Consider the following 27,262-nt stretch of genomic DNA (forward strand, 5'->3'; position numbering starts at 1 on the left):
TTCCAAGTCCAGACTGAACTCACTCTCAGTTCTTTTATTAGGTCCAGGTGTCCATTAAGGTATCACCTGACCTTCTTTAGTCCTGTGACCTCACGCTGGGAAGTAAACTAATTAATTATTGTCAGGTGTACCTGGCCCCATCTCCCCTTAAAGGGGATAGTGACACTGTGATGGCAATCTTACAAAAAACTATATAGGCAGACAGCCGGATAGGATTTTTTAAAAAATTACTTGATAGTTGGCCTTATTTGGTCGTGGCATGGCACTCTGGAAACCTCGCTGACAGTGAAATCAGAAAACACAAATCTTTGCTTTTCATTTGTTCAGAAGCTCTGCTGCCATTATTATTGTAGGGAGGTGCAGAGGTGTACGATATGGCCCTTTATATGTGTGGGGAGAAGGGGAAATATTTTAATAACTCTAGGAAAAGGTAGGGAGAGTCACTGACTTGGGATCTGAAGGCAAACTACAGATAAAGTAACACTGGAAGCTTGGAACAAATATGAGAAAAAAATTATAGCAAACAATTATCAATGAAATGCTAAGAAATGTTCATTATAAAACTTTTTCTTACCTTTTTACTAGGATTAACTGTCAAACTGTTTAAAAATACGATTGGAAAAAAATGGAATGGCACAAGTGTTTATTCATTCATGCTTCCTTTGTGTATCAGATTAATCACGAAGGACAATGGAAAGAATCTAAAAAATGCTGGTTTTATAAGTTAGTCAGAAATGTGAAAAATTATAGACTATGTAAACGAATATGAATCTCTGACGCATATTAAAATAGCTATAATTTTACAGGCATCATGTAAGACATTAAAAAATACAGATACCACATCTATCACAGGAAATGATTCTTCTGAAAAATTATGCAGCAAGTTTAAAATACCCACCCTGGAACAGACAAGATCAAAAGAAAAAAATGAATCATCTCTATTTTGAGTGCCAAATACCACAATGTCACTAGCACCTTCAGCTGAGCGTCAGTGCTCCCAGGAAGCTACTGTACGCTTTTATAAAGTCCTGCTAGTGATTCTTCCCATAGACATGTAGTAATCATAAAAACATATCATGTGTATATGTGGCAAATGGTATGAAACAAGACTGACCTTTAGCGCCACATATTAGTGAGACGGTGAGGGCATTTTATTCATTTATTTTTAGATACTGCATCATCATGACAAATGAACTGGTTAGGTAATGTCTACAACAAAAAGTCTACACACCCCCTTCCTTTAGCTAATGAAGTATACACACTCTAAGGGCAAACTCAGACTTGGTGTATGTGGGTGCAACTCCATTGACTTGAATGAAGTTATACCGTGTCTGATTATGGCTTAAAATCGATATTCAATAGTGCTGGCAATTTTCTTGTCATCTGTGCTCTAGCTTTATTACCGTACAGGCCCCTCTTTCTTGGAGCCTTAGACCAATACTCCTGTCCTAATCAAAGGAGAGGAAACATTATTAAACCTGTTCTTATAAGTGCACTGAATACTAAAGGCTATAATTATACACTGGGAAAAATGCCTCCCAGACTGTGTAATATTCTATAAACCTATAAACCATACTGAATTCCTGATGAAAAAAAGAATGCTGAAGTCATTATAATTTTCTGATCAATTTTCATTACTGCCATGCTGTCCTCTTCCTTCTTAAAGACTTTAAAGGCCTACTTCTCATTTACACTAAAGCCACTTGACACTGCTCTAGCAGCATAAAGTGGCCGTAAAGTGGGAGTAAGTTTTTCTTGCGCCCACTTTAAGGACACTTTATAGTCTCATGGTGCATCTACCCTAGTAAAAGAGGTGTATTTTTCAGCATGTGTTAGCTAGTGTGGACAAAGTGGTTGACAGTTTTCATGTTAGCACGTCAAACTGAACACCAGGGGGAGCTTCGGGTGGTACAAAGGAGCAGTAAAGTATGTGAGAATCAGGACATCAAAGTCTCAAAACAATTAACATTATCTTCATCCTCTGAAAGTAACCAACACGTTCTCTCTGTTTGGAATTGCTTCAAAAAAAACAGTGATGAAATCTAAATGCCACGCTAAACTCCCAGAGCAGAACTATATTCAAACTTTTTCTCATTGTTACTGTACTGGGAGATAGCAGACAGAATGCCTGTGGAAAATATAATCTTGTCTGGACGTGACCTTTCGCTAGAGGCTACTATATGTAATATCCAATAGCTGATCGAGAAATTTGTATTGGGATCCTGGGTGGGGTGCAGGATGCACATAAACATTATGTAAATGACTATGAAAATTAACTGAGATTAAGTAGCACAGCTTGATATCTAAGACTAATTAATGCAAAGGTTAATTAAATTAATGCACTACAATTTCATTAGTGTGCTGTTTACTTCCTCTTTTTAGATCATTAATGAAGGTGTTAAATAAGAATTGGCCTAACACTGATCCCCTGCAGTACCCAACTAGACACATTCCAGTTTAACATTACCCTTTGCTTATGGTCGTTTAGCCAGTTTTCATTACACATGAGAGCGTTCTTAACACTGACAATGTGTAACAAGTATTACAGATTATTAGCAATAAAAATGATAAACAAATCAATGTTTTAAGCTGGAAACTCACTGACATGGAAATTTTAGTTCCCTGTGCCACTCTCAAGAGTCAGGTTAACATCCTGTTTTTCAATGGTTGATTGCCAAAATTTCTGTGCATAACCATCTGCAATATTAAAAATATTAGTGTTTTGGCCTGACCATAGAAGTGTACATTGTATCAAGATGACAGCAGTTTCTCAAAGAGGCAGACCACGTTCCACCCAGCAGGCCTTTAATCTATTTTATATTTACACAGAACTTGCTATTCTTCAGTACGTCAGAACAAAAAAAGGATTGTAATCTCCCATGCCTAGAGTTGGCAAAAAAACAAAAATGAAATGCCCCTATAGACCACTCTGTTCTAATGCAGTTACGCAGAAGTGATGAAAAATAATAATTTTAAAAAAACCATACAGCAGACGGGGGTTTACTACAGTTACATGCTGCAAAGTTTGCATGTTGGGTGGCTCTTTTTCTGCAAGATAACGTGGTTTCTCCCCCAAGACTTGGGGTTTTGAATGCAATCCAAATCCTCAATCTGATTTTACATGACTGTGGTCTAATTCTGATTTGTATTTGTCACCACTTTCAGCAGCAGACATTAATTCAGCAGTTTTGCTTGGAGACTGGAGAGGGAGATTAAAAGGACTAAATCTGTCAAAGGTAAAAGTACCTGCAGCTGTCTGAGATAATCACAATATTCAAGTGTTGAGATTAAATAGCAGATGATGGTTACAACTGATGGAAAGAGCATACAGTAGTTGCCAGTGAAATCTCTGCATTGTAAACTTCTCCAACAAACACTTCATCGCTTTCTTCCATTCTGCCTCTTTCTGCACGGAAAAAGTGCCCTCCTGGAACTAATTAGTAAGGTCACTACCCTTTCAAATCCCTCATTAAGACCCACCTCTGCTGCAATACCTGCAGTACCTACAAGACTCCATGCCGCTAATGTTTTGTTACTTTGGGTAAAGTCAGGAATTAATGTAATTTGTGCACATCACCAGTCTATGTAACCACATGATGTTCTTACAGTTACCTTCATCCCTTCTTCCCTCCTATTGTTTGTTATGCTCACTTTTTGCATCTTGCTTCTAATTAGAATGTAAACTCTTCGGGACCGGGACCATGTTTCTAAAGCAATGGGCCTCTGATCCTGATTGGAGTCATTGTAACATCTACTGTACAAATAAATAATAATCCATTTACAACTCTGTAGGGTAAAACTAATATGTTAAGTGCACCTGGAAAGAGCCTATGCAGATCATGAGGACAGGTGAAATGTGCTGTCTGTGAGAAATGGCACTAAAAAAGTAAGCAGCTGTACTTTGTATAACTGTACTTTCCAAACGATTAAGTTGTAGCCCCATGGAATCGAAGATGGAGCTAACAAATACATGAATTACTATGTCCGGGGAGCCATATGCAAAGATGAAGATTGTAAACTGTTGACCTGGGGGGCAGGGATCAGCGTTCATGTCGCGTTCCCCATCAGTACCAGCCTGGCCTGGGCAAGCGAATAATCCAACCAGCGGACCAAACTGGGTGATGAATCCTGGTCGCAAGACACGTTGTGAATACGCTAAGAAGACTGTTGACTTGGCACAGGTGGTAAAATGTGCTCCAACCACTGATACTATTGAATCCTTCTGATGGCTCAGAAAAAAACCCAGTATTGTGACCTGAATAACAAAAGTGGGCAGACAGTCAAAACTGAATGAGCCAGTTTCATCTACACCATTCCTTTTGACTATTTCCACTAGCTAACCAGCATTATTTTGACCCGCTAGGATCTGTAACTCAGTACCAAAAGGGACAGACAAATCTCAAGGAATCAGCATGGACACTGGATTTTCATCAACTGGAAGGTAGAGAACATCAACCAATAAAATCAGCAATGTATATTTCTTAAGGGACATTCATGTCTGTAAAGGAAATGAATAATTTTGGGTTTCAATACAAAATAAAACACAGAAAAATTAAATAAAAATGTGTCAAATGTGTCAGAAAAAACTTCCCTCACCACATTTGTATTTTTATGCGCCACCATTTAAGGTTTTATTTATTGCAGTAAGAAAGCCAATTATATATGAAGAAGGAAGCATTTTCAGTTAGAACTGCATGAAAGTTTTTGGATGAATAGTTGCTTCATCAAAAAATGCAATTTCAGGTCGACCAAAGTGACTTGTTAATTCAGCGAATAGTTTTGGCTGAAAAATAAAAATGACTTTTTTTTTTTAAACTCAAAATGTTTTGATTCAACATTTTCAAAACAAAAGATTTCCACTTCATTTCAGAATGAGGCTTTGGCTTGAAATTCATAAATTACAAGGCCAGAAAGTACCATTATGATAATCTTGTCCAACCTCCTGTATAATACAGGACATAGAACTTCCCCCAAATAATTCCTTGAGCAGATCTTTTAGAAAAACATCCAATGCTGATTTTGAAATTTTCAGTGATAGAGAATCCACAATGACCCTTGGTAAGTAGTTCCAACGGTTAATTACTCTCACTGTTCAAAATGTACACCTTATTTACAGTCTGAATTTGTCTAGCTTCAACTTCTAGTCATTGGATCGAGTTACACCTTGCTCTGCTAGACAGAAAAGCCCATTATTAAATATTTGTTCCCCTTAAGGTACTTATAAACTGTAATCAAGTCACCCCTTAACTTTCTTTTTGTTAAGCTAAATAGATATAGTGATAGACTCATGGAGTTCAAAGGCATGTTTTCTAATCCTTTAATCATTCTTGTGGCTCTTCTATGAATCCTCTCCAATTTATCATCCTTCTTGAATCATGGGCACCACAACTGGACACAATATTCCAGCAGCAGTTGCACCAGTGCCAAGTACAGAGATAAAATAAAATGTAGCTAGATTTATTTAAAAACAAAAATATGTTTAAAAACACCCCAAAAACTAAGCAAAATGAAAAAAAAAATCATTTGGAACCAAACAAAATGTTTTGTTCAATCTGAAGCTATTGATTTTTCACCTTTTTATTTGTTTCAACAAACAAAATTTTTCCACTTCAGGTGAACTTGAAATGAAATTATTTTTGGATTTTTCAGTTCACGCTCAGCTCTACTTATAGTAAAATCAAATTCATTAATTTCAATGGCAAAATAAGTCTACTTACAATTAAAATTGCACTGAATAAATGTCTATGATTCCCCACCGAGGCACTAACTTGTTATGTAAGATACCACTCATCATTTATTTACATTCATAATTATGAGCAACATTCTCATTTTTCGTTACTTGATTCTGAAATCTTACAAACTAAGGCCCCAATTCTACAATCAATAGTGCACAGGCACAGCAGTCCACCGTCATGCTCTCCACTGCAGGGTCAGAGCCTAAAGGACTGATCCAAAGCACACTGAAGTCTATGGGCAAATTTTCATTGACTTCAAATAGGCTTTGAATCAGGCACTTTAAGGGCACCATCTTGCATTCCTTACTCAGGTAGGGCTTCCACTGGGGTCAGTGGGAATTGGGACTGAGTAAGAAGTGCAGCACTGGTCCCTAAATTTTTAAATGTATCATTTCCTATAATTGAAGTCAATTACAGAAGTTCCACTTTAATGAGAAAAAGTGATTTTTAGAATCACAGTATCTTTCAAGAACAGAAATGAGAAATATACACCACAGATTAGTTTTTACAAAACAAGTGACTTCTAGACTTTTTTGTCTCAGTGTAAAAAGATGCAGTGTTTGTTTTTATTTTTCAACATTCCTCTTCCGTTGCTGGAGACTGATCTTCAGAAACAATTTTTTTAAAATGTTCAGCTGCATTCTTATGACTCAGTATTGACAGCGGTGATAAATAAGAAACATGTGATAAGATTCTAAGGCCCCCAGTGCAGCAATGCATTGATCATGTACCGGGGGATATGAATAGACTTTCATATGCGCTTAAGTGCCTTACTGAATCAGGGGCCAAATCATAGCCTTTTCCTGTGTCAAAAATACCAGTAAATTATATGGACACATGCTGACATCTCTTGTAAACAGCCATAACAAGGCAGTGTTACTATCACCACTGCATTTGCCTAAGATATCAATAATAGGCTTTAAAGACGACAACATGTGCACAGTTTAATATTGAGAATTTCTTCCAATGATTTTCTTATTTCTAATATTGTAAACCCATAATAATAATTAAAAAAAATCAAATGAAGTCACCTGCAGATAGTTTCTACTAAACATTGTTTCAGATCAATCTTGACAAATGATAGAGCTCCATGTTTCAAAAAGAAGAGAGATTTTGTAATTTGCAGCATACAGATTTGTAGCATCACGAATCACACGTTTTCATTGCTGTTTAGATTTTCAGTTTCTCTCTTTTGCTCTGAAGTGACTGGTTCTTCTTTTATTAAAGTGTTTAATTGCTTCTGTGCACATGAGAGGAACAGTTCCAAACTACACAGGCTACGTTGGCGGACAACTTGATCAAGCTGTTGGAAAAAAGAAAAAATTAATTAGCAAAAAAACCTAGAAATAAATACCAAATTGTAAATAAAATCATTTTGAAATTAAATGCATTGAGTACATGCAGGATTTTAATGATAAAATGAAATTTAATCAGATGCCCCTATCTATGAATTCCCCCTAGCTAAAATGAATAAATGGCTATCCATAGTCATTCAACAGCTGTCGGTGTTTGTTAGATAATATTAAAATGTCCAGATTATTAAATACTTTGGGGAAACTTACACAAACATAGTACTGTAAATGCGAGATGGTTAGTGTCTTGGTCTGGGCACTTTTAAGTTGTCAGCCTACCCACAGGGTATACACAACAATATTACTGGGTTTGGTCCCTTGTAATAGAACATCCCGTCTTTGACGGACCTCCAACACATCACTTTATTCCCTTTCCCCCGCATTGTTAGCAGTTCCTAAAAAGATAATAATCAATGATGCAGAAGTGACTAGTCAGTATTTCCTCCAAAAGAACAATCAGATTCCAGCCAAATTACATGATAGTAAAGGTGCGTTTTTTCACAGTACAGTCAGATCATTTAAAATATTAAATACTGCTTAAACAATCTGTAAAAGTGTTATGAAAGTTTATTGCACCCTGAATGAATTCTGAAAGAAACAAGGGTTACCAAAATACAACCAAATAGTTGTGATATTCCAGCCTGGATTTGGTTTCCAAGTCACCTGTCTCCTTCCAGAGCTGCATGGTGGATAACTTATCTACTCCTTCCTGATTTGAGAATATATTTGTGTTCTTGATGTAGTATTCTAGGTTCCTTGAAACACCTCTTCCTTGACAATAATGTGCCAGATCCTCAAGTGGTATCGATCAGCAGAGCTTCTTTGAGTTCAGTGGGGCTATATCAGTTTATGCCAGCTGGGAATCTGAACTCAGATGTTTCACTTAAAAATTCCATTCTGAGTTTCCACCTTTTCTTTAAAATGTATTCTTTTATTGGATACCTACTGTGCAAAAAAATCCAAAACCAGTGTAAACTGGTAGAACCTGATGGGTAAAAATCTTGGCTCCACTTAAGTCAATTGAAACCAATTGCAAAACTTCCATGAGGCCAGGATTTCACTCCATAGTCCGAAGAGAGGTTTATTAAGAGATTGTATATGGTAGAAGAGCGATACTTGTACTGGCTTGGTGCTCAGTGGATGTGCAAAAACAGTGCAACTTAAAGGAGCAGAAAAGGGTGGGAGGAGCAGGCACTAACAGAAAGACGTGAAATAAAGCATCACCATTTATATCACTGTATAATTTCCCCCTTAATATACAGTTTTAACCATTCTATTTACCGAATCCACTAAAATTATTATTTGTGTTGTTTGTGTAAAATCATTTCTTTATAGTTATTGTAAAGAGGTGAGGGACGTTCCAGACAACATCCAAACTGCTGATCTGGGTTTGACGGTTAAAACCACCTGACCCAGCAACAACTACACGGTTTTTTAAAGATTTCTCCTCCTTTGGGAAACATTTTCTACATAAATGTTAAAAGACAGCTAGGCCCACCGGCAATTGCTCATGATTACTTGCAATTTGGAAGTCAGTGTTTCCTTCTAGGTAAAACAGAAAAACAACTGGCTAATTTCAAAATGATAAAATACAAACTTTAAAAATGATAGGTAAAGTTAAATCTATTTATAACAATGAGTATATTGACAAAACTCAAAATTTTCAGCTAGGAGACTGATTTTTTGGAAAGACCAACAAGTATGGCCCCATAACGAATAACCCAATTACCACTGCAGATGAAAGACTTGTTCTAATGATCCCAGAGTCTTTGAAAATTCCCACTGGTTTTGATATAAAAGACACCACTTCTACAACAAATTGAACACTACAGCTAAATGAAACTGAAACCAACTGCGAACACTTCACTTTGAATTTGCTTGACGATGTATTTTTGTTGGTTAACACAGCAAAAGCAGTAAACTAAACATTTTTTATTCACTCACTGTCTCTCTTCTGCACATTGCTGGGTTCCGCTCCATCCAGGCTGTGGGGAACTCAATAATTCATTCCACTGAGGGCAGGGCCCGCTGTGATAAAGAGGGTGGGGCAAAGTGACAAGGATTTGCCCCATAGTGTTGCATTTGCCAGGACATACATGAATGACACAGTAACATGGTTTACAAAAATATGTTTGGAACTTCTGAATGTTATATTATTAGTGAACAAAATGAATAGCAGAAGCCCTATCATTTAAATCTTAATTTTTTTAATATGAAGCAAATAATATAATAGCAGAGCAATGCTTTCAACACAACCTTCTTTTGGGCAGCCATATTTCAATTGAATTTATGTATGATAAACTCCTGGGGCTAGAGTGAGAAGTAGTGGTATAAGTCTAATGAGATGTGTAAAGTAATGCCACTCAAGAGAAGTAGGTAATGAAATTCAGAAGAAATATAATTTTGTACCACATCTGGCAAACTGTGGTACGCCAGTGAGTAAGCAAGGTTTTGAACTGTAATCAGCTTTCTAACAGTCATGCAGATTGCCCATACAACTGTAATACTAGCAAAATACCATTATGAGGCCATGTGGCCCTGGCAGACCTTAAGTGGTTAGCATTTGCAAATGGCCACGGTTTATGAAAATATATTATATGCACCACACATCTAGCACTCATGGATTTAATTATAGCTTTCAACAAAAACCTCAGATCCTGTGGTATGTTTCAGAGTATGTATTTAGACAGTTTGCTACCCATCAGTTGCCATAATGCAATCACAAAGGTTTGCATGAGGGCTATTCTAATAGATAACAGCTTTTCTATTTTAATACATAGTGCTATGTCAGCCCAATGATACTGCCTCACTTGTCTTTGAAAAAAGCCTTTATGATTTAGTTACAACTGTAACTGAATGAACTATGGTAGATGTACAGATTGTCATGAATCTGTTCACTGCTATTCCCTATACTGTCTTGCAGTGCAAACGAGACTTGCTGAAATACTGTTTCACACAGTGTCATCTTTCAGCAGCTCTCAATGTCTCTTATAGCCACACCCAAACTACATCCCTCTTTCCTAGAAGCTATGCCCTCCTCAATCTCTCCATCAGTATCTTAAATCAGCTTCTATGTAATTCCTCTCATTCTGCTGCATCATGCACATCACCAGCTGCTAAGAAACTTTTTGTCCTTCTCATTGGTACTGCAGATCCCACTGCTCCACACGCCGCCAGATCTGAATTTAGCTCATATTTTAAAAGGGGTTTTCAAACAGATCAGGTTCGAGTGCATTTCAAAGATCTGCTGATATAGTTTGATAACACCCGTTACAGACAAGCCATTGGAGGTGTGCAAGAGCATGGGCGGGTGGGCCTAACCTAGAGCAACATAATCCTCAAAACAGCAGTGGTTAGTGGGGGCGGGGTGAACCAGGGAGCAATATGAAGGCAGGAACTCTCACAGCTCATACCTCTGTGGATCTGGAGGTGTCCTTTTGATAGTCTGTATAGTTGGAATGTCTTGGTTCCCCCCTCTTCTGAAGTCTCCCCCAAGCCTTCAAGAAAATGTTTTGTAGAGCACGTTTCATAGGGAAACTTGCAGAAGTTTTCTGTGCCTCTTATCTTCTCCCTTGGTTTCTCCATAGGAAGGGGAGCTATAGCTCAATTTACATAGGATCATCTGGTATGACTAGCAAAGAACATTTGGGACCCATTTCTCTAGAAAGATCACTAGGTCCTCATATTCTGCTCTGTCTGGTAGACATATCAGTTGGATACGCTAAGTGTGAAACCCATTTTTAACAGTTTTTCCTTTACTCCACATTACCGCGTGTACACTTATAGCCTATCCTTTAATAAGTTATTCAGCTAAACTCCACCCCCCATCTTTTCTTTCAGCCTGATTGTGCAGATTCTGTTTCATGTAAATCAAAGCAGCCCTCCAGATGTGTGATCTGTGACACAATGGTGTTACCTTTCTTATCCAAGGCAGCAATCTCAAACTGTGTACTTGAAAATGTATTTATTTCACGAAGCATTAATGTAAACACTTCTTGCATGGTGTGGTTTGGGTGCATCTGAACAAACTCAGAATTCTTTGGCTTTTGATATAGAGGCTTTAGATTTTAAAAGTCTCAGGTGAATTAGCCATATGTTTGGGGATTTTCTGTTGGGTTAGTTAGTCACCATTTTTCATAAGGAAAGTTTATTGCTTGTTAAAAGTTTTAAAGTTTATGTAAACTCAGTAAAATAAGAGATCAGAAACTCAGTTGTCTCCTGTCTGCTCAGTTTATGTATTAGCTTTGCCTTCCCATTAAACATTACATTTTTAAACTCTTTCATGATACATAAATGACAAAGCACTGTGTATAAACACTTAGCTTCCTCTTATAACATGAGAAGCATAATGAAATGACGCTGGCTTTGAAAATGGTATATATTTCAAGTACATTCAAGAGGAGAATATTTCCTTTAATGTAGAAACAGGTCAGGAAGGAAAAAAAAACAAGCAGCTTTGTTACACAATATATTGCTTAATGAAATGTTATCCACACTCAAACAAATTTTAATAAATAGTGCTTTCAACATCACTGCGCCTCTGCTAGCGAAATATATATGAAATGTGAAAATATGTAAGTAGATCATTTTGAATGTTTTTCTAAATAGTCTTTCCTCTATATTTTTAGATTATGTTCACTTCATGGAATGATCTCATTATTTAAATAAAAATAAATGGGCATCTGGCAAATTCACAGACTGAATGTGACTCATATGCAAATATGATCAGTATGAATAACACCTATTTGGGCTTGAGTGTTCACCCACCCAAGAAAGCCCCAGAGTTCTAATTCTGCAGACACTGAAAAATGCATGAGCTTGATGATCTGGAATTACAACAGCATGGAGAGATATTGCCACCATGATTAATACCGAGGAGCATTTTATCTTCTGCTTACAACTGAAAACGATCAGGCACAAAGTCTCCTGGTTCTGTACAGTGCTGCCTTCTTTTAACATAGAGCTATTAATTAGGTACTGTTTGCACAAAATCTCTCTCACACTCCTTGCATTATCGTTTTGTCTGAGCACTTTTTTTTTTTTTTTGACACTCACCAACACCATTTAAATTTTACCAAGTCCTTTTTTCTTGAACTTCTGTGACCATATGACAATCACTTAAGAGCTCAGTTCTTCTCTCTGATGTACATACGTGGCACCCTTTGAGAATTTGGCTGTAATTAACAGCCATAGCAACATTGTTTCCTGACTCATCAGGTGCCCTTTGCCATTGGAGTTTCCACAACAAACCACAGCCCTTCAGTTTCCAAAAATTAGCTGACTCTAACAGCACATTCCAAAAACATTCAGCTGCTGTTTTTTCCTTCTGTTTTAACCTTCACCCTAACTTTGAGGCCCCAATATGATTCCACATCCTACTGGCCAAAGATGACTGGATGGAACTCCCTGTGGAGTCATCTACATCACTTTTTGACCACACACAAGGATTTGCTTTTGAGCAATGTGAGGCATGCCCAGAGGATGAGCATGATGCCTCGGCAGAAATCCTGGCCTTGGAATCAAGCGATTGAGTCGGCAAATCAAACCTGGGGCCCACAGATGGCAACATATAATACTGCCACTAAGTGATTGTTCTGGCTCCAGCTGCTCTATTTTATTTGGTGTTGATCCATCTTACTATTTTGCATCACTTAAAATACATAGCTTAAACCAAACTCTAAAGTTATTCTTAGCACAAAATTCTTCTTAGTGTATTTGCTTGTCATTCATTTCAAATTTACCATAAAACTGTGTGAAAATCTACATGGCTGATGTCCCAGGATGAAAATACTTTCTACTGCTTTACATAAAAATCACAGAACATGCATACTTTTAATGCTGCGATCCTCCTCCCCCTTTAATAGAGTTCCTGACAGGAAATATTCTCCATTGCTTTCTCTATTGAAGGCCTCCCTACCTGATTAAGAATTTCAAATTACTAAAGAACAGGAAGAACCAAGTATTATTGCACATACATGTTGTGCGTAACTATTTGTAGCAGGTTATATATATCAAATGCAAAATAAAATTTTAAGCCTGAACCAAAGATTACAGGTGAAATTCTGGTCCCACTGAAGTCAATGGGACCAATTTTGGAATAGACTTCAATGGGGAAAGGATTTCACCGTCAGTGGTCAATAAATGCAAAGTTAAGGTAGCACGTGTATCCTCAACTCTATCTTTTGCATACAATCATTGTGACTGTCTTCAGACATAACCTAAGAGATGTGGATAAAACATCCCCTTTCTCTTGGGGGGAGGGAGGAGATGTAGTAGTCACATGCATGCAAAGATGAAGCATGGAAAATTTCAGCCCCCACAATGAATGTTATGAGCATGTGAAAATGAAAATGTTTCCCAACCTTAACTAGACAAGTTGAAAATGGAGGGGAACATGTATAGATCTTATTTACTATTTGCAGGTGGCTTCTCATTAGCTTTTGAGTCGCATTCCTTACCAACTTACTTCTGTTAAATCAAACATTAATTAACCAGAAACAATTATGTATGAATTTATGCTCATCACCACTATTGAGTTTTTTTTTTTTAAAAATTGGTCTCAGAAAAGCCAACTATATTCAGAACACAAAATGCTGGGCTAGATGGACCATTAGTCTGACCCCATATGGCAGTTCTTATGTTTGCAGATTTCGCCTTGTTTCTTTCTTCTTTACAAGTACAAGTGATTATTTTCATTGGTAAAAAGACATTTCAATAGTATAGCTATAGCTGGTTGAATCTGTGCTGTGAATAATTCTCAGTGCAAATTTAGCTCCTTCAGGTCACACATATTTTGCAAACTAATCTCAATTTCTCCAAATGTTTGTTACTGGAAAAAATATCCAAGTAGTTTATATGAACAAATGTCACTACACTGGATGTCCATAAACTGTTCCCTTTTAAACTATTAACTATTTGTTCGTGATGTGTGATTGGTTACATGCTATTGTTTCTGCTCCCTGACTAGATTAATGGAATTTTTAATATAGTAAATACCAAGTGACTAGCAAAAGATAATTAATAATGCACTTCGAATATGGACTTTCAGATAATTTCAAAACAATTTCATGAATACTTAGCAGCTGACCCATTTCTTTGGAACAATTATTGTAACCCCACAAGAAATAGTAAGCTAAATTACCACTTTTATGTGTGAAAGTACTTAGGAATTACTTTTCATATTAATCAACTAGTTTTAACTTTTCAGAGATTGGTCAGTACTTGGATGGCATACCTTCAAGGAAAACAGAGTACTACTGGAAATGGGTGGGGGGATTAAGGCCTCAATTCAGCAAAATACTTAAGCGCTTGCTTAAGTCCATCCCTATGCATCAAAGCATTTAGCATGTGCTTAATTTCCCCTGAAATCAGTGGGACCAAGGCACATACTTAAAGTTAAGCATATTCTCAAGTGCTTTACTGCACATGGATTAATTTAAGATCATTCTTAAAGTTCAATATGTGCATAAAGGGTTTCCTAAACTGGGGTATAAGTGGCATTCTTCATTCTGAGCAAGTATTCAATCTCCATGGCCCACCATTGGATAGTGTTAAAAGGACATTGTGCAGCTTGAGGTGCAATCGCTCAGATATAATGAAAAATTGATTGCTTGTAGTCTTTAGAGATCACATCAGACTTTTTGCAACAGGAAGGATGTCACTACTAATATGCTGACCAAATTCCAAATTAGGTAATCACATTCTGCCTCCCTAAATTTCTCCTGTAGTTTCTATTGTATACAATAGTCTTCACATGTTGAGCTAAACTGTTCTAGTGTCACTCTTCACTGTGAAAACGGGTGACATACTACCCAGAAGTGTCTACATTTCAGTGCTGAGTGGAGTAACAGCTGTTTGTAATGTTGGCAAAGTGCTTGGAGAAAGTTTGGGACGAAAGGCACTATTTAAACATAGGCACTGAAATCTTTGTCAGTGGGTTTTGGATTGCACACAGGATGGTGTTATTAAACTGTTATAATCTTTTATTGAATTTTATCTATTTTATTGTAATAGGGACAAGACTTCTTTGTTGTAAGTAATGGCATATTTTGACAGTACAGTTTTGAATGAATTCATCCATCCTAGCAGTAGTATTTGGCTTTTATCTAAAATATATTTTTCAACCTCTCTGATACCTACTCACTGCTCTTAATTTTTTAAAAGTTGCAATTTTTAATCAATTTTACTGATTTGCTTTGTAGTTTCCATTATTTGAACAGGAATAAAATCCAGGCAGTGCATTTCTGAGACATTATGATTCTTCTTGGGTGGTTGAAGTCTTTGCCCTTCAGCATTGTGTCTCACAATTCACAAAGTGTGCAGTAATCCCTTGGAAACGCACTGTCTGCTGCATCTTACTGCTTAAGATTCTTTGCATGTACTGTACTATGAATTGGTTATAGATGCCAAACTGTTCAGCAGAACACTATACTGTAATTGTGGATTTATAAGCATCTTTTCATATTTTGAGTTGGAGGTATCATTCCTTAACTAAAAAATCAATTATAGTTGAGGAGCTTGGCACAATTTTTATAATTGTATAGTTTTTCATCACTATCCCACACTAGTGAATGAGTCTGTCATGGTGCTGAAAAGCCCTGTAGTTGGAAAAGTTCAACCACATAATTATATTCTCTACTAAAATTGTGGGCTCAGAAAGCTTTCCCACTGCATTAACATATGAACTGCTCCCCACTGATTCAACAGAAGGGCTTTTAAACAAAACCCAACAACCTAGCATATTAAATAGAGCATATGAAAAATTACTACCTTGAGGAACCTGCAAATCTATGAGTTGGATGAGAAAACAATGGACTACTTCCTCCCTTTTCCATAATGTGCAAAAACGAAAATAGATCCAGATGGCACATGTGTGTAGCAGAGTTTACTTTGCAGTTAATCCCAGAACAGGACATTTTTGTCTGTCCACCTGTGAATTTCCACTATTGATAACACTTTCTAAGTATATAAAAACAAGGTTCTTCATGGCTGTAATTCATACTGTATCTGCTACACATTAGAAAACCATCAGTGTTCAGGACTGAACCGCTTGGAAAAAAAATTATGTTTAACAAATTATATTGCCATATGAAAATGTTTCTTTCCCCTTAAATAAATAATGCTGCAACTTCTAAACCTTAAGGATTTTATGCTTTGCACTTGATCAGGGAGGCCATTAAAAATAATACCATATGTTGGAGACATCTTTAAAACAGATTTGCCTAGACTGTGAAGGTGGTGGGAAAACACCCTGTGTCAACCCTCTTAGAAACTTTTCTGTCTCCCAGTTGAACACAGGAATGTAAGAAAACACTAATTTTCCTTCTTCATACAAAGAGGAAAATTTGCTTTCAATTAAGGAAGCTACACTGGGTGCACAAAGGAACTAAAAATGGTAACAGGCCTGCCCAGAAGATTGCAAAAAGAAAAGAATGGGATTTACAAAAATAAACAAAAATATCCAAGCAATCTAGTCGGGGAAACATATTAGCCAGCTCTGGGGCAACCTTTTTATTCTCCATGCATAATACTTCAACTGACACAACTTTCTTTTATTTTCTAGACACTAGTTCAGGAACATGGGCATTCCTGTTACAGATGAAGCAGGAATTCTGACTTAGCAACTTAGTTTTTGTACAGTGCAATTTGGAAGAGTTACCATAGTTTATTTTAGTAAACGGATCTGGTTATAAAGAGAAACAAACATAAATATTTAGGCATCTCTGACATTCTATTTTTATAAGAGTAACAAGGTAGGTGAGGTAAGATCTTTTATTGAACCAACTTCTGTTGGTGGAAGGTACAAGCTTTTGAACTACACAGAGCTCTTCTTCAGGTGTTGGGTTGGAAGCAGTGTCTGAGCTAAATGAGTTGGGACAGACTTAAACATAAGAGCTAAGGCATGTTGTAGGAGTCCACTTGAAATGAAATGGACAATAAGAGTTAGATTGTTATGCAAAAGGGGTTTAAAGTGGGCCACTGAGGGTTAGCCGGCAGGTATATGTTACAAAATGTTGTAATGAGCCAAGAAACCAGTGTTCCTGATGAGTCCATGATTTTTAGCAGGTTTCCTTTGAGGACTAACACTGAAAGATCAGATATGAAATAATCGCTTTGTGAAAAAATGTTAGCCCATGGGTGCTAAGCATTTCCTTACAAATTAAGGCCTTGACCCTGCAAACATTTACACATGCATGCAAATTCACTCAATCAAACGGGACTATTCACCTGATTAAAGTTACTAACATGTGTACAGTGAACACTTAAAAAGTTCACTGATTTTTGAGATAGTCCCTATACCTTAAAACAGGAAATACCACTAGAACCAGTAATACCCATATTATAGAACTGCAGGGTGTGCCCCACAGTTGGTTTTTACAGGATCATGGTTTAATGTCCAACACATAGAGCTGCTAGGTGTCCGGTTTTCAACTGGAACGCCCAGTCGAAAAGGGACCCTGGTGGCTCCGTTAAAAGTCTGGCTGGTGGAAGTGGCCGGCATGTCCAGCTCCTAGGTGCAGGGATTGCCATGGGGGCTCTGTGCGCTGCCCCTGCCCCGAACGCTGGCTCTGAAACTCCCATTGTCCAGGAACCGCAGCCAATGGGAGCTGCAGGGACAGTGCCTGAGACCGCAGGCAGCACACAGAGCCCCCTGTCCCCTTGCCTAGTAGGTGCAGGGACAAGCCAGCCGCTTCAAGGAGCCACGCGGTCCCAGGGCAGGCAGGGAGCCTGCCTTAGCCCCACTGCGCCGCTGACCGGGAGCTGCCTGAGGTAAGCGCCGCCCAGATGGAGCCTGCACCCAAACCCGCTGACCCAGGCCGAAACCCCATTCCTCACCTTAACTCCCTCCCAGACCCTGCACCTCCCTGCCTCAGCCCTGAGCCCCCTCCTGCACTCAAACTCCCTCCTGGAGCCTGCATCCCACAGCCCCTCCCAAACCCCAACCCCCCCACCCCAGCCCTGAGCCCTCTCCTGCACCCCAAACCCCTCATCCCTGGCCCTACCCAAGAGCCTGCACCCCCAGCCGGAGCCATCACCCCCTCCTGCATCCCAACCCCTTGCCCCAGCCTGGTGAAAATGAGTGCGGGTGGGGGAGAACGAGCGATGGAGGGAAAGGGGATGGTGTGAGCGGGGGCGGGGCCTCAGAGAAGGGGCGGGGCATGAGCAGGGCCTCAGGGAAGGAGGTGGGGCAAAGGTGTTTGGTTTTGTGCGATTAGAAAATTGACAACTTTACCACACATGAAAATGTTGACCAAAAGTAGAATGATCTTACATTAATTTTCTTTCATGTCAAGTCTACGCAGTGCCTGAATTTTAAATCAGACATTAAAGCTCTGATTGAATGAGGTAAATTAACATAGAAGAAAAAAATGATCATGCATTTTAAGAGTTTTTGTTGCTACAAATCAGAAGCAACACATTGGTTTTCTAATTGGTCAATGTACTTTCCTTTCCAGTTGTTATTCAAATTCTTATCTATCCTTTCCTTTATCAATGTTGCAAATCCAGCCAATTTTCTCTACAATAAATGACAGTACTGAAGTGTTTTTCATCCTCCTACGATATATAAACAAAATTATTTAGCTTGACTGTGACTGTTCTGAGAAAATATTATTCTCTAGGGCCCTGATCCTACACCACAGAAGTCAATGGGAGCTTTGACATTGACTTCAAAGGGACAGGATCAGGCTTTACATAATCCTTGAAAATGTGATCCAGCAAGCATTTGCAAAGATAGAGTTCCTGTGCGTAGGAAGTTATACATACTGTAGCTTTTACATATACATAGGGAAATTCTGTTTGATGTATATATAAGACATTTGTGTAACTTCTAAAAAGCAGAGTTCATACAACCATCTACGGTATTCTCAAGCTTTTAGAGAGATAGACCATCCTTGGATATTCAGGTGTTTTGGGGGATGGCACAAGCAAGACAGGGATTTCATTATTGTAATTTATACTGAAAATAGCTAAACCAAATGCTAGAAACATACCACTAGGATTGCCAGCCATTAGCCCAGCCTCCTCAATTATTTTAGTCATAAAACATAAGGTAAAGATGGAAAGCAACAAATAGAGAACACTCACTCTATAATATTATCTTAAGATATTGCTGCAGTGGAACACAAATTTTCTGTAAGGTAAATGGAGCAAAAAGGAAACATATGAACAATATGATGGCCTGATGACACACATCCTAGAATGCTCACGGAGCTGACTGAGGCGATATCTGATCCATTAACAATGATCTTCAGAAAGTCATGGGAGATGGAAGAGATTCCAGAGGGCTGGAAAATGGTAAATATAGTGCCCACCTATAAAAAGGGGACCGAGGACAACCCAGGGAATTACAGACCTGTCAGCTTAACTTCAATACCTGGAAAGATAATGGAGCAAATAATTAAACAATCAATTTGAAAACACCTAGAAGAAATAAGGTGATAAGTAACGGTCAGCATGGATTTGTCAAGAACAAATCCTGTCAAATCAACCCAATAGTTTTCTTTGACAGGATAACAAGCCTCGTGGATATGGGGGAAGCTGTAGACGTAGTATATCTTGACTTTAGTAAGGCTTTTGATACTAAAGGTTGCATGTCCTTCTCATAAACAAACTAGGGAAATACAGCTTAGATGCAGCTACTATAAGGTGAGTGCATAACTGACTGGAAACCGTTCCCAGAGAGTAGTTATCAGTGTTTCGTAGAAGTGTAAGGGACCTCAAGAGGTCATCTAGTCCAATCCCCAGCACTCAAGGGAGGACAAAATATTATCTAGACCATCCCCGACAGGTGTTTGTCCAATCTGCTCTTAAAAATCACCAGTGATGGAGATTCCACCACCTCCCTGGGCAATTTATTCCAGTGCTTAACCACTCTGACAGTTAGGAAGTTTTTCCTAATGTCCAACCTAAACCGCCCTTGCTGCAATTTAAGCCCCTTGCTTCTTGTCCTATCCTCAGAGGTTAAGAAGAACAGTTTTTCTCCCTCCTCCTTGTAACAACCTTCTATCTACTTGAAAACTGTTATGTCCCCTCTTAGTCTTTGCTTCTCCAGACTAAACAAACCCAGTTTTTTCAATCTTCCCTTATAGGTCATGTTTTCTAGATCTTTAATCATGTTTTTCACTTTTCTCCGGATTTTCTCCAATTTGTCCAAATCTTTCCTGAAATGTGGTGCCCAGAACTGGACACAGTACTCCAGTTGAGGCCTAATCAGCGCAGAATAGAGTGCAAGAATTACTTCTCGTGTCTTGCTTCCAGTCCTATGATTCTATGATTCTAATATCCACCATATTCTTGTGATATAATAAATGCACAGAGCAGGCATGAACACTCAATTATTTTACTACTTCTGAACAGTTTGTAGTAGATCCTGTGGGTGTGTCCTGGCCCCATTTAAGTCAATGGCAAAGCTCTGATCAACTTAAATGGATTCAGGATTTCATACTTTGTGTATAGTTGAACCCTCCAATATTCTATATTCTGGAAAATTAGCTACTGTGATGTGTATACACAGTAGCAAACTTTCCAAGATACACAACAGCTTATTCTCAGCAATGGAGGGCAGCATTGAGGCATGTATGTCCTGATGTGCACATTTACTGTAATGAATACGCAAGTAGACACGTGTGGGATGACAATGTATTGATGAAGAGAGTTGTAACCATATTCAACATTTCATACTCTACTGCACACCATCTACAGCTATGCATGCAAAGCACAATCCAGCTACGTATCTACTAAAAGTTGGAAAACCAGAAGTATTTCTGGGTCAGGCGACTGTAACTGCAATATGACAATTGTGATTCTACATCATGATGTTGCAGTGTCAGCATGTAAGAGCCCAACCCACACTCTATAGTGTGAAATCCTGGGCCCATTTAAGTTAATGGAAATTTTGCCATTGGCTTCAATGATGCCACAATTTTATCCCATATGGCCATCCCTAGAGCAAGGGTTGCAGGAAAGGGAACACCGCCCAGAGTACTGGCTGGCCCTTCCCTTCTCTCTGGTATATGGGGACTATGATCCTAAAGTGCAGCAACTGACCTGTCAACCATGCTCACAGGATGAGTTTTTAGAGCATGGGATTTTCTGAGTTGGCACATGAGATGAGATTTAAAAAATATACTGACAAAAGCTGCTGAACTAGAAAAGGTAAAAGTTCAGGTTTCTTCACAGGTACTCCAAAAACAGGGCTGGAACTGGCAGCGTTGGATTTCTACCAGGACCAATCATCCTAGCCTTAAAAACACCCTCCTCCCTGCCCTCAGTGTCATTTCAATATTTCCGGCTTCCTTCCCACTTCAAGAAGAAGAAAAACACAAATACTAGTAATAGGCTATTTAGAATAACACTACCTAGATTATACAAGTTCCAGTAAAAATGACTTCTCACACTTTCAACAAGGAGTCTGGTGGCACCTTAAAGACTAACAGATTTATTTGGGCATAAAGTTTTGTGGGTAAAACACCACTTCTTCAGATGCATGGAGTGAAAATTACAGATGCAGGCATTATATAATGACACATGAAGGGAAGGGAGTTACCTCACAAGTGGAGAACCAGTGTTGACAGGGCCAATTCGATCAGGGTGGATGTAGTCCACTACCAATAATAGATGAGGAGATGTCAATTCCAGGAGATGCAAAGCTACTTTTGTAATGAGTCAGCCACTCCCAGTCCCTATTCAAGCCCAAATTAATGGTGTTAAATTTGCAAATGAATTTTAGTTCTGCTGTTTCTCTTTGAAGTCTGTTTCTGAAGTTTTTTTGTTCAAGTATAGCTACTTTTAAATCTGTTCTAGAATGTTCAGGAAAATTGAAGTGTTCTCCTACTGGCTTTTGTATGTTACCAATCCTGATGTCTGATTTGTGTCCATTTATTCTTTTACATGGCAGAGGGGTATTGCTGGCACATGGTGGCACATATAGCATTAGTAGACATGCAGGTGAATGAGCCTCTGATGGCGTGGCTGATGTGGTTGGGTCCTCTGATGGTGTTGCTAGAGTAGATGTGGGGACAGAGTGGGCAACAAGGTTTGCTACAGGGATTGGTTCCTGGGTTAGTGTTTCTGTGATGTGGTGTGTAGTTGCTGGTGAGTACTTGCTTCAGGTTGGGGGGCTGTCTGTAAGCGAGGACTGGCCTGCCTCCAAAGGTCTGTGAGAATGAGGGATCGTTTTCCAGGATAGGTTGTAGATTGTTGATAATGTGCTGGAGAGGTTTTAGCTGCGGGCTGGATTTCTACAATTTCCACCCCACCATCAACCTCAGCCTGGACCAGTCCACACAAGAGATCCACTTCCTGGACACTACAGTGCAAATAAGTGATGGTCACATAAACACCACCCTATACCGGAAACCTACTGACCGCTATACTTACCAACATGCCTCCAGCTTCCATCCAGGTCACATCACACGATCCATTGTCTACAGCCAAGTCCTAAGATACAACCGAACTTGCTCCAATCCCTCAGACAGGGACAAACACCTACAAGATCTTATCAAGCATTCTTAAAACTACAGTACCCACCTGGGGAAGTGAGGAAACAGATCGACAGAGCGAGACAGTTACCCAGAAATCACCTACTAGAGGACAGGCCCAACAAGGAAAACAACAGAACACCACTGGCCATCACGTACAGCCCCCAGCTAAAACCTCCCTAGCACATTATCAACGATCTACAACCTATCCTGGAAAATGATCCCTCACTCTCACAGACCTTGGGAGACAGGCCAGTCCTCGCTTACAGACAGCCCCCCAACCTGTAGCAAATACTCACCAGCAACTACATACCACACCACAGAAACACTAACCCAGGAACTAATCCCTGTAGCAAACCTCGTTGCCTACTCTGTCCCCATATCTACTCTAGTGACTAACACGCTTTTTGTGGATACAGACTAACATGGCTACCCCCTGATATTTCTCACACTTGAGTCCTAGTAAAACTAATTCCTATTTTTTTCTTTTGGACACATGTAAATAAAGTCGCAATGGTTATTTACAACCACAATAAAATAAATTTCAAAACGAACAGAAATGTATAATAAAAACATCGTTGCCATTTTGGAATAGCATTATATGTTATACATTATATATTGCGACAGACATAAATTAAGGGGATGAGCATCTCCTGTTTTTCTATCTATCTTAGGTACTTACATACCCCAATCACTATAGTATCTGAGCTCCCCACACTGCCTAATTTATTTATCCTCACAGCACCCCTGTGAGATAGGGCAGTGCTATTAGCTGCATTGTACAGATAGGGAACTGAGGCTTAGGCTTAGGAAGGCCAAGTGACTTACCCAAGGTCACAGAGGACGTCTCTGGAGCATCCCTCCTACAAAATACTGAGGGCCCTGAACTATTGAGGCAGTTAATGGGACTTGAGTTTTCTCAGCACTTTGCAGGATTGGGTGCTAAGTCTGCAAAACCCCCTGAAGACTTTTATTGCTCTGTTGATCAGTGTCAATTTACAATCCAAATACAGTCAGAGGAGGATAATGCATTCAGGGTACTGCATCTGCATTTTCCTTGAGTATATTTAAACAAATAAATTACATTAGCAAATGAAATGGAGAAATTGAGTAATCTGACTGGCTGACAGTGAGTCATGCTCACACAGATGTGTTACAATAATTCTACTGGCATAATGACATCATCTTATTTAAATAATAGCAATCACTATTCCTGACTGAAAAGCAAACAGCAAAGATAAATTTATAATGATTTATTTTATTATTGTGTAAATGAGAGTTATCAGGAAATACACTAAGCTAAAAGGTACAAGTTACTTTATAGTTTTATTATTTACTTCCAGTGGAGCTGTATACTAAGTAAAGGAATCACGAAATATGATCCAGGATTTGGCAATCACAACATAATTCATATCACCATTGTACAATGCTACTACTCCTTTGCATTAATCACCTGGTCTCAAAGTGGTTTACAAGTATTACCTAAAAATCACATTAACCCTCCAATATACATAAGGTATTTATTGTACTCACAGTTCACCTGACTTGGAGATAAAATGTGGCAGTTGTTAACAGTTTCACAGCAAAACAGCATCATCAGTTTAGATTAGGAAGTGAAATGAGGAAGAATGTTATATTCAACTCAAACTGTAAGGACGATTTTAGGTGGCATAATTTAGTTACCTAAGTCAGAATACAGCCATGACATTGGTGTTAACACCCTGCTTTCACAAAAAGTGTCTGGCATCTTCGCTTGACCACATCATCATAGAAATAGAGGGGCAGAAAGCCCCTTGAGAGTTCATCTAGGCCAGACTGCTGGGCTAAGGTATATCTAGAGCGTCCCTGACAGTGACTGTCTAACCAGTAGTTAAAACCCTCCCATGATGGCGATTCCATAACCTTCTTTGGAAGCCTAGTCCAGTGTCCTCATACTCAAAGTTTTTTCTAATATCTAACCGAAATCTTCCTTGCTGCAGGTTAAGCCTGTTACTTCTTGTCTTACCTTCAGTGGACATGGAGAACAACTGATTACTGTCCTCTTTATAACAGCACTTATATTTGTAAACTTATCGGGTGCTCCTTCAGTTTTCTCAATACTAAATATGCCCAGTTTTTTCAACCATTCCTCACAGGGCAGGTTTTCCTAAAGCTTTTATCATATGTATGGCTCTTCTCTGGACTCTCTCCAATTTGTCCACATCTTTCTTCAAGTATGGTGCCGAGAACTGGACATAGTATTCCAGTTGAGGCCTCACCAGTGCCAAGTAAATGTTATGTCGTACCAAGAAGTAAACAGCAAAGTGACCCCTAACACCATACTGGGGCATTGTTTCAGTACTGACGTAACTTAGAAGGAAGAATACCTAAATCAACAGCATCACTTTGACAGTTAGGTGTTTCCTATGGGCTTTGGAATGACCATGCTTAGCTTGTAAGATCTGACAGGATCATAGCACAAGATAGTATACTTGCAGGCATAAGATTGCATGAGACCACAGAAAATGCCTCAACCATCTCTTTACATATTAGATCCCTTCAAAGAATAAAAGTGGGTTGGGTTCACATTAGGTTTCAGGCTCAGCCAAAAAAACAAAATCTCATTGCTGCAGTGAATCTATGGTCAGCCAGCCTTTGCAAACGGGGAATTGCATGTGTATTAAAACAAGATGTCCGAGCCCTAAAATTTGGATAACAGCGAAATAAATTCTATTATTCATCTATGAGACATTTGTATTTTTGAGATCACTTTGAGCTTTGGATTCCTCTCTCAGCACTGGTGAGACTGTAGCCACAAGCAAAAGCAGCACCATTTTTATTGTAATATTTACTTTTTATTGAAAAAGCAAGATTGGGAGTGTTTCTTGCCAAAGTGAAACAAAGTTCAGTGCAGCTGTGGGGGAAGCACTCTATAAAGCTGCAGCTGCAACAATGTCATCAAAGAAAAGACCTCCTAGTTTTAAAACATAAACAGATAGAGTGCCTGTGGCTCTCAGCAGGTCATCATTCATGACAACACAGGAGAGGTTTCCAGAGCAGGAGAAAAGATCCATAAGCAAAAAATAATAATCTACAGGCTTTAGACTTCAAGGACTCTAATCAACTCCAAATTGCTTCTGAGGATGCCAGCCAGCAGAGACTCCTGAACTACGCAACTATAGCATATTCTCAGAGAAAGCTTCCCCTTGGTATTACTAGACTGATCAAACCTGCACCTTTCCAAGAATCAGCTTCGATTCAAAACACCACCACCAGGTGACATTCATCCTCAAATGGAAGGCAGTTCTTTACCTAGATGAAGTATCATGTTTGAAGTAGTTTTCCATAGGAAAAAAAAATCCAGTTAAGGAAAAAAATACACTTGGAATTTAGAGTGCTTTGTCAGGTAGTTTAGGTCAGAAATTAAATGGTGTAAAAAAAATTTAATGAATCATAATATCAAGACACTCAAGCATTAAGCTAAGTGCTTAATTCGAAAGAAAGCAACTATTTTTGAAGAGTCAAGTACAAAAAGTAAATAAGCAGCATAAATAGTGAAAAGAAAAAAGATTTTTGAAAATGTTCAGTTTAATCATCTATTTAATACTATTATTGACGCAGATAAAGACATTTGCTTCTTAAAAAGGTATATACATTTTTAAATACAACAGCTCTCTAGTTTTAAAGAAAGCTTGATAAAGCCTCTGTTCCTGCTCCCATGGACTTCACGTGAGCAGCATCCTATTGCAGGAAATAAAAGGAGGAAAATTAATTAGAACATATCTGGCAGAGGCCACATTTTCCTTTTCCATTTTTAAATAACAGGGCAATGGAAGAGTAAAAAGAATAAAAATAATTGGAAGATATCATCCATGAATCAAAAAGATTTGATTAGAAATTTCAAAATTTGCAAATAAAAAGTTATAAAATGCTTCTTTGCTTTCACTTGTTCAAAGTTGATCAGCTAGGGCATATCTCTCAAACAAAGCTTTGTCCAACATGGAAAAGCAGGGTGAAAGGTAAGCTATTTTTGTAACTGTCAAAGTTGAAAAAACAACAACAAAATGTAAGTTGTTGACAATACTGAGGTGAAAGTTATGTGGCCCTGGCAGAGTAAAGGGGCGTTGTGTACATGAGAATCAGGCTCATGAGTCTGAACGCAGAAGAACACTGTAATAATAGATTTTGGCCTAAATTCTCTCCTCCAGTGTGCAGCCTGTGTATAGGGCTATGTGCTAGGTAATTGTGCAATAGATGAGAGAAGATGAAAAAAACAACCCCTTCCTTAGCCCCCAGGCTAAAACCCTGAGGTTGCCGTAGCTACAGGGTTGCCAATTTGGATTGGATGTATTCCTGGACGTTTCATCACATGACATGATCCTTAATTAAAGATGAATCTTTAATTCCTGTTGACTCCAGGACAATCCTGGAGGGTTGGCAACCCTATGTAGCTATGGTGACCTTTACACCCCCTTCTCTGCAGGAGCAGGATCTCTATAGTAGTGGATGTTCTGATCCCACTCCTAGCCCATCCATACTCTGTCCTGTACCCTGGTTTATAGGAAACTCCACAAAGCAGGGCTCTGTGCTGTGCAGCAGGGTGAACCTCCTGCCGGGAAGTGAGCAGTAGCTCACGAAAGCTTATGCTCTAATTGGTTAGTCTCTAAGGTGCCACAAGTACTCCTTTTCTTTCTGCCTGGTTTGGTACATCCAA

At 38.7% G+C, this 27,262-nt stretch overlaps 1 protein-coding gene across 4 annotated transcripts in view; it reads right to left on the reverse strand.

Moving 5' to 3' along the window:
* Positions 1-6,310: 6,310 nt before the first annotated feature.
* The window catches only part of CCDC91 (coiled-coil domain containing 91), a 319,151-nt gene continuing 298,199 nt past the window's right edge, over positions 6,311-27,262 (reverse strand). For all 4 annotated transcript variants that reach the window (XM_043531633.1, XM_043531332.1, XM_043531592.1 and 1 more), the window contains one exon: positions 6,311-7,038. In XM_043531633.1, coding sequence (XP_043387568.1) covers positions 6,886-7,038 — 153 coding nt within the window. In that variant the 3' untranslated portion in view covers positions 6,311-6,885. The remainder of the gene's footprint in view (positions 7,039-27,262) is intronic.

The sequence above is a fragment of the Chelonia mydas genome, chromosome 1 (genome assembly GCF_015237465.2).
Source record: "Chelonia mydas isolate rCheMyd1 chromosome 1, rCheMyd1.pri.v2, whole genome shotgun sequence".
NCBI classification, from domain to species: domain Eukaryota; kingdom Metazoa; phylum Chordata; order Testudines; family Cheloniidae; genus Chelonia; species Chelonia mydas.